This window comes from Hemibagrus wyckioides, linkage group LG04 (genome assembly GCF_019097595.1).
Source record: "Hemibagrus wyckioides isolate EC202008001 linkage group LG04, SWU_Hwy_1.0, whole genome shotgun sequence".
Classification (NCBI taxonomy): Eukaryota; Metazoa; Chordata; class Actinopteri; order Siluriformes; family Bagridae; genus Hemibagrus; species Hemibagrus wyckioides.
Window position 1 is genome coordinate 27,293,704 of NC_080713.1, and position 10,540 is coordinate 27,304,243.

Genomic DNA, 10,540 nt, shown 5'->3' on the forward strand with positions numbered 1-10,540 from the left:
ATGTCATAAGCCTAGTAATAGCAGTCACAGTTTTAGAAACATGCTTGATAGAAATTAGTCGCTGAAAATTTCAGGCATTTGGAAGCACTGATGTGCTGATTGTGAAAACTGAATATGTGTCATGTTTATTACGCAAAATGTTTTGAAAGTATACAGTGTATTTTAATATAGTTATAAGTTTGGTCTATATAATTGATGTAATCTTACATAATTAACCTTGGAAATATCCATATTTAATTCAGGGTTGTCCATATAATTCAGTCTTAGGGTAATTCATGGAGTCATTTGTGGATCAGAGGGAGATTTTTTTTCATACTATAAAAAACTTATATCTTTTATATAAATATTATTATATTACATAAAGTGTCTATATATTTTATCTGACAACCCACTGGATTTAAAAGAAAATATATACAAAAAACTTTTTTTTGTGTGTTATGCATTATGTTATATTTTGCTTTTTATACTGATAATCAAACAATTATTGTTTGTTGAAATAATGTTCGGAAATTTAAAATATTTTTGTATTACTCATTAATGCAGAAGTCATAAAATAAACAATAAAATGTATAATATATAACAAGATTTGTATAAAGAATTATTTAAAAAAAAAAACATTAAAATGACACATGATTTAAATTGACAGTAAATGAAGTAGATATGGATTACATAACTGAATCATTTTTATTAGCAACTTCAACCATATTGAGAAAGTGTCTCAAGGGAGTAATAACACGTGAGCTAGCAGAATATATAAAGTACTTTCTGAGTTTTTTGTGTGCATAAAGTCTGGAGGCTGTAGTGTGAAGTAAACATCACCTGATCTGTCATGCTTCTCTTTCAGTTGCTCTTAATGGTTTTGCTTTCTCAGGCACAGGAGCCTGTCTGCAGGGTACACAGTCACATGGAGCAACCTGAACTTTATGTAGATGGAGATCTCATCATTGGAGGTATTTTCTCATTTCGCACTGGACAAGATGGCTACCTAGACACTTTTAGGAGCATGCCAGAAGTACGCCCATGCAGAGAGTATGTATATGTTTATACTAAAACTTCTGTGTCACCTTTTAATAATACAGTAGAGATGGAAAAATATGAATTTGTTAGTTGCATGCTTATCTTTTGACTGAAATAATAATCTAAATCTAATTAACAAATCTTTAAAGTTTTAATTTCAGAGAATTTCAGTTTGCACAGACGATGATATTTGCTGTGGAAGAAATAAACAAAAATCCCGACATTTTGCCTGGATTATCTCTGGGATACAGGATATACAATAACTGTGGATCTATGGATATACTTAGATCTTCCTTGGCTTTGTTGAGTGGTAATTTGAGCTCATCAGTAAATGAAAAGTGCCAATCCCAAACAGCCCATGCCATTATTGGACATTCTGGGTCAACACCAACAATAGCCATTGCAAGGACGGTTGGTCAGTTCCATATACCAGTGGTAAGATATTACTACTACTACTACTACTACTACTACTACTAGTACTACTAACAATAATAATAATAATAATAATAATAATAATAATAATAATAATAATAATAATAACATTTATTTATGGCAAAATGTTAATGGCAGTAATTACTGTAAACTATACTATAGTTTTATTTTCTAGTGATGTATCATGCAGTTTTCTGTTACAACAGATCAGTCATTTTGCGACCTGTGCTTGCCTAAGCAACAGAAACGATTTCCCCTCCTTCTTCAGAACAATTCCCAGTGATTATTACCAGAGCAGAGCACTGGCTCAGTTGGTCAAACACTTCGGCTGGACCTGGGTAGGAGTGATAAGCAATGGAAATGACTATGGCCTGAATGGCATTGCTATGTTTATAATGGCAGCCCATGAAGAGGGTGTGTGTATTGAATATTCTGCAGCTTTTGAAATCACAAGTCCATACTACAAAATACTCCAAATAGTGAACATTATCAAACAATCCACATCGAATGTAATAATGGCATTTATGTCTCACAGAGAGATTAAGATTTTGGTGGAGGAGTTACACAAGCAGAATATTACAGGACTGCAGTGGATTGGAAGTGATGCCTGGATCTCAGACAACTCACTCACAGAAAGCTTAGGACACATGTCTTTAATCGGCTCTATCGGTTTCACTGTGCCCAGAGTTACAATCCCTGAATTGGGCCCTTTTTTAGAAAATGTGAATCCCTCACAATTCCCCAACAGCGAGTTTCTTAAAGACTTTTGGGAAAGTGTTTTTAACTGCTCAGTGAAACCCAGGGAAGGCTTGAGGAGCTGTAATGGCTCTGAGCATTTAAAACATGTAAAAAATGCTTTTACTGATGTGTCAGATCTGAGATTCACTTACAATGTCTATAAGGCTGTATATGCAGTGGGACATGCACTACACAATTTACTTTCATGTAATCAGAGCAAATATACATTTTCTAATTCAAAATGTAAAGATCATTTCCAGATACAGCCTTGGGAGGTGAGGCATTTTATAAGAATATATTTCAAACATAAATAGAAATTTTTAGATGTATAGAAAAAGCTCTAATTGTAATTTATAAATCTGACAGAAATGTTTGTGTCTTCAAGGTTCTACATTTCTTGCAGAATGTAAATTTCACTACACGCCACAAAGAAAATGTGTTTTTCAGCAAGAATGGAGATTCTCCAGCAAAATATGAGTTAATTAACATGCAAAAGTTCTCTGAAGGCACCACAAAAGTAGTAACAGTAGGCTACTACGATGCATCTTTGCCTAAAGAGCAGCAGCTTACTTTGAATGGAGTTCAAATTGTCTGGAAAGGAGGAAGCACAATGGTATTTCCTGTCAAACAATTAAACCTTTTAAGAGTGGTGATTCTCCTGCAATTAGCTGTCTATAATAAAATAGAATATATATATATATATATATATATATATATATATATATATATATATATATTTGTTTTTACCTGTGATCTGAAGGTACCAGTGTCTGTCTGCAGTGAGAGTTGTCCCCCAGGTACCAGAAGAGCTGTTCAGAAAGGAAGGCCTGCCTGCTGCTTTGACTGTATACAATGTGCACCAGGAGAAATTAGCAACAAAACAGGTACTAAAGTATCAGAAAAATACAGAAACCATTCCAAATTGTGTCTGATAGTGATGTCTTAACACTACTAATGTTTTAATATTTTCAATTTAGATTCACTTAACTGCTTGAAATGTCCAGTGCAGTATTGGTCAAACACAAGAGGAGATGCCTGTGTTCCAAAAGAGGTTGAATTCCTATCTTACAAGGATATAATGGGAATATTGCTTGCATGTTTTTGTTTGGTTGGTGTGTTGTTTACTATTCTAACTATATTTATTTTCTACTACAATAAAAATACTCCTATTGTCAGGGCCAACAACTCTGGGCTAAGCTTTCTGCTTCTTTTCTCTCTGACTCTGTGTTTCCTTTCTTCACTTACTTTCATTGGTCAGCCCTCTGAGTGGTCCTGTATGCTGCGCCACACAGCATTTGGAATTACTTTTGTCCTCTGTATCTCCTGTGTTCTGGGGAAAACTATAGTAGTGTTAATGGCCTTCAGGGCTACACTTCCAGGAAGTAATGTCATGAAATGGTTTGGGCCTCTACAGCAGAGACTCAGTGTACTTGCCTTCACTACAATACAGGTTCTAATTTGTGTACTTTGGTTAACAATATCCCCTCCCTTCCCATATATGAATATGAATTATTATCAAGAAAAAATTTTGTTAGAGTGCAATTTGGGTTCAGCTGTTGGTTTCTGGGCTGTATTAGGTTATATAGGTTTTCTTGCTGGCTTATGCTTTGTTTTGGCTTTTGTGGCTCGAAAACTGCCTGATCATTTTAATGAGGCAAAATTTATCACGTTCAGCATGCTTATATTCTGTGCAGTGTGGATCACCTTTATCCCAGCTTATGTCAGCTCTCCTGGAAAGTTGACTGTAGCTGTAGAAATATTTGCCATTTTGGCCTCAAGTTACAGTTTACTATTTTGTATTTTTCTACCAAAATGCTATGTAATTTTACTCAGACCTGAAATGAACACTAAAAAGCAAGTAATGGGAAAGATAAAGTGACATATATGTTTCTCACAGCTTAATAAACACACCTAAACAGTCCTCCAAGTCTGCTTTTTATGGCACAGTGATAAATGCTATCAGGGAATAACAAAATACAAGTTCTGACATATTGCAAATTATATCAATGCCACAATCTCACAGGATTTGTCAGTGGGTCTGGACTTATATTCTTTAAATACATACCTTTTTTTCTATTAGTTTTACTTAATAATTTGGTTTCTAATTATACACTTTAATTAGATACCTCAGTATTAATAACTGCATTAAATGTTCTAAGCAAAATAGGTATTCATATTTACTTACAATATTGGCCTACCAGTGCCAATAATTAAAAAAAATGGCATACAATACAAAGATAAGGTCCTATCATATCCCTAAAGCAGTGGCAGGCTGTGTGGGAGTTTGCAGTGCTTGATACACTTTGTGTTCTGGCCAAAACAAGCTAAAGCCTACCTGGACAAAGTCATCACTGACATCTGCTTTTCAGAGTTTAATTTTTTTTTATAGACAAATAAGAAATGTTAAAATAAAAAATGAAAATAATAAAACTGCACTCAATCAGAGAATATTTTAAGGTTATAAATTGGTTTCAAGTATCAGACTGTAATGAGGGGGCGATAGTAGCTCAAGTGGATAAGGCTAGCTAGTGGATCTGGGTTGTTGACTGGAAGCACAGGGTTCAAGCCCCAGCACAGCCAAGCTGCCACTGTTGGGCCCTTGAGCAAGGCCCCTAATTCCCCTTCTCCAGGGGCACTGCATCATGGCTGACCCTGCACTCTGACCCCAACATCCAAGGATGGGATATGCAAAGAAAGAATTTCACTGTGCAGTAATGTATATGCGACAAATAAAGACTACTTAACTTAAAATGAAACTAGTCAGAGAACTTCATTTCCCAGATCACACCACAGCCTACAAACATAGCCACAATGGATTATATTCCCTAAAATTCACACACTGACATATTCAAAGTCATTATACATCTAAGCACACCTGTTCACAATCACAAACACACATTGCCAGGAACATGGATGCAGGCAAGCCATCACAGCTCATGGAAATTTATAGAAGAGCAGTAGCAGCATTTGTCCACTGCATCCAGGTACTTCAGCTCATTTTTGCACCTATTTTACCTATATCTTTCCCAAAGAACTACGCTCCCCTCACTATACTCTCTGAATACCTTGACCTGAAAGAGGTCTTCAGTAAGGCCAAGGTTATAGCTCTACCAGTACCTCCTGCCTCTGGTCCCAGCAGCCCTGGGCAAATTAGTTCAGTGCATATTGTCACATGCTGCATATAGGTTATCTTGTGCCATTTATATGTGAAAAGGGAGAAATTACATCAGAAGATCATCTCATTTTTGGGCCTCATCATCAGCCCAAACAAAGTTTTAACTGATCAGCTGCTATGACCAACTAGCCTATAAATCCAAAGATTCATCCTGGGCTTCAGCTCTGTAGCTCATCTCTTAACATCACTCAGCAAAGTGTTCACGGTACTTCAGGATCCTATAGGACATTATGCGTGTCCAGGGCCCTCAGTTTATCGCTCATGTGTTGGCCAGCTTTGTGGAGAAATCGCGATCTCAGCATATCACTATCAAGCTGTGAAGTGGATAGAGCAAACCAGAAGATAGTCCAGGTCTTGCGCACATTCTGCGCTGACAACCTGGCAAACTAGGCCCAGTTCCTGCCATGGGTAGAATGTTCCCAAATTCGCCCTGTCACAAAGCCACACAAATCACTGCATTCCAGTTTATGCCTGTGTATCAGCCTCTGCTATTCCCTTGGAATGCTAGTCCTGACTCACTGGCCTTGGACAACTGGTTTTGGTAGAGCAAACAGGTCTGGGAAAACACACATCAATGTCTCTAGCAGGTAGCCCAAACTAACAAGGCAATCCCTGGCCAGATCCCCCAAAATCAGCAGGGAAACTAAGTTTGGCTTGCCAACAAAGATGTCCAAAATCTTCAAAATTGTTAAAAATTAAGTACACTCCTTCAAGATTTGCAAAATAAATTCAAGAGGTTACTTACATTCTGGACTTACCTTGACGCTTCCACATAGCCCCATCATTTCATGTCTCCTACCTGAAGCTTTAAAAAGATTCATACTCACCAGGACTTTTTCCAGCTTTCAGTTCCTTACATGCATCTAATGCTAATAAGCCTGTTTGTTTGTTATCACTGATCTGGGTTGTCTTTGACCTGTGTCTGATTTTTGTGCTCAGACCATTGCCTAGTTTATCCTGTTTCCTGATTGCATGACCTAAGAATGCTTGTCTTTACCTTTGGCTTTATCTGCTTGTATCTTAGAAAATTAAGATAAGCCTTCTGCTGCAATATACACAGATAGATCTGTACTTATTTCTATGCAACATTGATGAATAAGGGCCAATATGTTAAATACACAGCTGAGAAAACAAATATCACTGACACATTACTGGTGTGTTGGTATTTACTGTTTATTTGGCTCAAATGTATACAAATTCTTCAAGAATATTCATTTTTTTCATTTTACTGTAGACACCAAGTTAAACAAATGTGTCCACTAATGTGTGCTTTTTAGAAGCCCAACCTAATATGATAATGCAACTATGCAGTTAAAACCCTCCCCCTGATTCAAGTCGATTTGTGGGCTAAATGGTTCTATAAAAGCCCAGAGGCCAAAGTTTTTTTTTCTGTAGGGTGACAATGAGTTTCCTCCTCACATGGCTTCTGTTCATTGTGGTACAAAGTGCTGAGCCTCCATGCAGTTTAAGAGGGCTGCTCAATCCTCCTCAGCTCAGCAAAGATGGGGATGTAATGATTGGTGGAATATTTTCCTTCCACAACAGCTGGGAACAGACAGTGCATGCCTTCAAGTCAGGGCCACAGCAATCCAGTTGCAAGAGGTGAGCTAACAAAGGGAAAAAATAATCCAAAAAGGATTAAAAGAGTAAGCTAACCTGTTTGTTGGTGGAAAGTTTCATAAGTCGAATTATAAAATGTGGCATATGAAAATTTTTTAAAAATTATTATTATTATTATTATTACACTATAATGTATTTATAATGTGACATTTACATTTAGTCATAACAAATTATATAAAATCCTTCTGATTTTCATTCACTATTTATTTATTTATTTATTACTGCAGTTTGAGCCTCCGAGAATTTCAAAATGCTCAAACAATGGTATTTGCCATTGAGGAAATAAACAACAGAACTGATATTCTTCCTGGTGTCAAACTGGGTTATAAAATCTATGATTCCTGTGGATCAGTAGAAATGGCCATAAAAGCCTCCTTGTCCTTAGTTAATGGCCATGGAGAAAATATAACTTTCATGTCTTGCTCCAATCCTGAAACTATTCAAGCAATCATAGCAGAAACATCATCCACCCCATCAATTGCCATCTCTGCTACCATGGGACCTTTGCACATACCTGTGGTAAATCATTTCCCTATCTATCTATCTATCTATCTATCTATCTATCTATCTATCTATCTATCTATCTATCTATCTATCTATCTATCTATCTATCGTAAAATATTTCAAAATATGTTTACGTAATGTAGTACTAAAAAGAATTTCTATTCATTGTTATAAAGGTAAATGAGATACAATGGCATAAATGTTACAGTTTATAGTTTCTTTTTTTGTTTGCTAATAACTAAATATATTTATTACAGATTAGTCATTTTGCAACATGTGCCTGCCTAAGCAACAAAAAGAAACACCCATCTTTCTTCAGAACTATTCCAAGTGATTACTACCAGAGCAGAGCTTTGGCTAAGCTGGTCAGGCATTTTGGCTGGACATGGGTAGGGGCCATATGCAGTGATAATGACTATGGGAACAATGGTATGAACACCTTTATTAGTGCAGCCAAAGAAGAAGGCATTTGTATTGAATTTTCTGAGGCATTCTTTAGGACAGACCCCAGAGAAAAGATTCTGAGAATAATTGGAATCATTAAGACTGCAACCTCCAAAGTTATTGTAGCTTTTATCTCATACTCTGATATGGAGGTTCTTCTAAAGGAAATAGCCTTGCAGAACATCACTGGGTTTCAGTGGATTGGAAGTGAATCCTGGATTTCTGACTTGAACATCGCTACTCCTGAATGGCAGCCTATTCTGAAGGGATCCATGGGTTTTGCTATCCCAAAAGCTAAAATCAATGGTCTAGGGGAATTTCTGACCAAGCTTAACCCAGCTTCTGATGTAAAACTTTATAAAAAGTTGTGGGAAACAATATTTGAGTGCAAACTACCCACAAGAGAAACTGTTGAGATCAAAGAAATGTGCAAAGGCAATGAAAAACTCAGTGAAGTGCAAAACCAATATACAGATGTTTCAGAGTTACAAATTGCAAATAATGTATACAAGGCTGTGTATGCTGTGGCATATGCCCTGCATAACAGTTATGGCTGTTCAAAGGGGGACAATGGACAAGAAGGTCCCATTGTATGCACAAACCTATCTGATAACCATCAACCATGGCATGTAAGTGTAAAGATATAGCTATTAATTAGCTAATTAGACAATTAATAAATAAAAAAATGGATAAATGAATGAATTAATGTAATTAAATAGAATGTAACACTTCATTTAGGTTGTCAATGAGTTGAAGAAAGTCCATTTTACTACTACAGCAGGAGAGGATGTTTTCTTTGATGAGAATGGAGACCCAGCAGCAAGATATGATTTGTTGAACTGGCAGCAAGACAAGGATGGAAAAACCGTGTTTGTTAAAGTGGGCTTCTATGATGCTTCTTTACAAACACACCTTCAGCTGTCATTTAACAACATCAGCATAGCCTGGGCCCACAGTACACCGCAGGTAAAATACAACAAGCCAATATCAATGGATTTTGTACAATAAATAAAACAGTGAATAAATAAATAAAAGAAATTGTGGTTTTCAGGCACCGATCTCTGTGTGCAGTGAAAGTTGTCTCCCAGGCACCAGGAAGGCTGTTCAAAAAGGCAAACCAATCTGCTGCTATGACTGTATACCATGTGCAGAGGGAGAAATCAGTAATACAATAGGTATAATGAAAAATACTTTGTTTAATTTAATGTAAAAAAGAGAGAGAGAGAGAGAGAGAGAGAGAGAGAGAGAAAGAGAGATTGAACAACTTCATATTTTGAAGATTCATATGTTGGAAAACATGCATATGAACACAATACAATAATGTTTCAAATAATAGCTTGTTAAAAGTTGATGTTTATTTTCTTTTTCTTTAGATTCTATATCTTGCATCAAGTGCCCTCCTGAACTATGGTCTAATGACAAGAAAGATAAATGTGTCTTAAAGCTGGTGGAATTCCTGTCATATGAGGAATTAATGGGAATCATTCTTGTGTTGTTTTCTTTGTTAGGAGTTTCATTCACCATCGCCATTGCTGTAATTTTCTATACGTACAAGGACACACCAATTGTTAGAGCAAATAATTCTGAACTGAGCTTCCTGCTGCTCTTCTCTCTGACTCTGTGTTTCCTCTGTTCACTAACTTTCATTGGACGGCCCTCTCAGTGGTCCTGTATGCTGCGTCACACAGCGTTTGGGATCACCTTTGTCCTCTGTATTTCTTGTGTTCTGGGGAAAACAGTAGTAGTATTAATGGCCTTCAGGGCTACACTTCCAGGCAGTAATGTGATGAAATGGTTTGGACCTACACAGCAGAGACTCAGTGTACTTGCCTTCACTCTTGTACAGGTCATTATTTGTGTACTTTGGTTAACAATATCACCACCTTTTCCCTACAAAAATATGACCTACTACAAGGAAAAGATCATATTAGAATGTAGCTTAGGCTCAGCTATAGGTTTCTGGGCTGTGTTGGGGTATATAGGACTTTTGGCACTTGTATGTTTCATTTTGGCTTTTCTGGCCCGGAAGTTGCCTGACAATTTCAATGAAGCCAAATTCATCACATTCAGCATGCTCATATTCTGTGCAGTTTGGATCACTTTTATTCCTGCTTATGTCAGCTCTCCTGGAAAATTCACTGTAGCTGTAGAGATATTTGCTATTTTAGCCTCAAGCTTTGGTTTATTATTCTGTATATTTCTTCCAAAGTGTTATATAATTATACTGAAACCAGAGAAGAATACTAAAAAGCAAGTGATGGGGAAAGCATCTGTTAAGTGATTTAATGCCTAACTTATTTAATACATATTTTAGTTTACCTGAAAGTAAAAAGATGTACTCTGTCATTAACTCCAGTAATTAAGCTTTTGCTGTACTCTTCACTTTTTATATGACCATTTTAAATTAATTTTCCTAATGAAATAACAGCCTCCAGTTTCTTAGATTTCTGAATTTCTGATTACACTTAGAGGAATGAAGGCAAAGGTGTGCTACTCTCTCTCTCTCTTTTAGCAATAATGATTATTTTGCATGATATTCCCTGCAAAGAATATTTAAAAAATGTGGTCATCAACAAACATAATGCACACTGACCTAAAGACAGGACTTTT

At 36.4% G+C, this 10,540-nt stretch overlaps 2 protein-coding genes across 2 annotated transcripts; both read left to right on the top strand.

Moving 5' to 3' along the window:
- Positions 1–904: 904 nt before the first annotated feature.
- LOC131351536 (extracellular calcium-sensing receptor-like) lies at positions 905–4,066 on the top strand. Its single transcript, XM_058386952.1, has 6 exons — positions 905–1,029; positions 1,167–1,452; positions 1,656–2,462; positions 2,573–2,800; positions 2,948–3,071; positions 3,165–4,066. Exons 1-6 carry the CDS (start codon positions 905–907, stop codon positions 4,064–4,066), a joined length of 2,472 nt encoding a protein of 823 aa, XP_058242935.1.
- A 3,150-nt stretch (positions 4,067–7,216) lies between these two features.
- LOC131352114 (extracellular calcium-sensing receptor-like) lies at positions 7,217–10,211 on the top strand. The gene is made up of 5 exons (XM_058388016.1): positions 7,217–7,501; positions 7,744–8,559; positions 8,669–8,896; positions 8,982–9,105; positions 9,304–10,211. Exons 1-5 carry the CDS (start codon positions 7,244–7,246, stop codon positions 10,209–10,211), a joined length of 2,334 nt encoding a protein of 777 aa, XP_058243999.1. The 5' UTR covers positions 7,217–7,243.
- The last annotated feature ends 329 nt before the right edge of the window (positions 10,212–10,540 follow it).

Coding starts and splice junctions, on each gene's coding strand:
- LOC131351536 (XM_058386952.1), top strand. CDS start 905: ATGGAGCAACCTGAACTTTATGTAGATGGAGATCTCATCATTGGAGGT. Junction 1,030..1,166: donor GAAGTACGCCCATGCAGAGA/GTATGTATATGT, acceptor AAATCTTTAAAG/TTTTAATTTCAGAGAATTTC. Junction 2,801..2,947: donor GGAAAGGAGGAAGCACAATG/GTATTTCCTGTC, acceptor TGTGATCTGAAG/GTACCAGTGTCTGTCTGCAG.
- LOC131352114 (XM_058388016.1), top strand. CDS start 7,244: ATGGTATTTGCCATTGAGGAAATAAACAACAGAACTGATATTCTTCCT. Junction 8,560..8,668: donor ATAACCATCAACCATGGCAT/GTAAGTGTAAAG, acceptor CACTTCATTTAG/GTTGTCAATGAGTTGAAGAA. Junction 9,106..9,303: donor AGAAATCAGTAATACAATAG/GTATAATGAAAA, acceptor CTTTTTCTTTAG/ATTCTATATCTTGCATCAAG.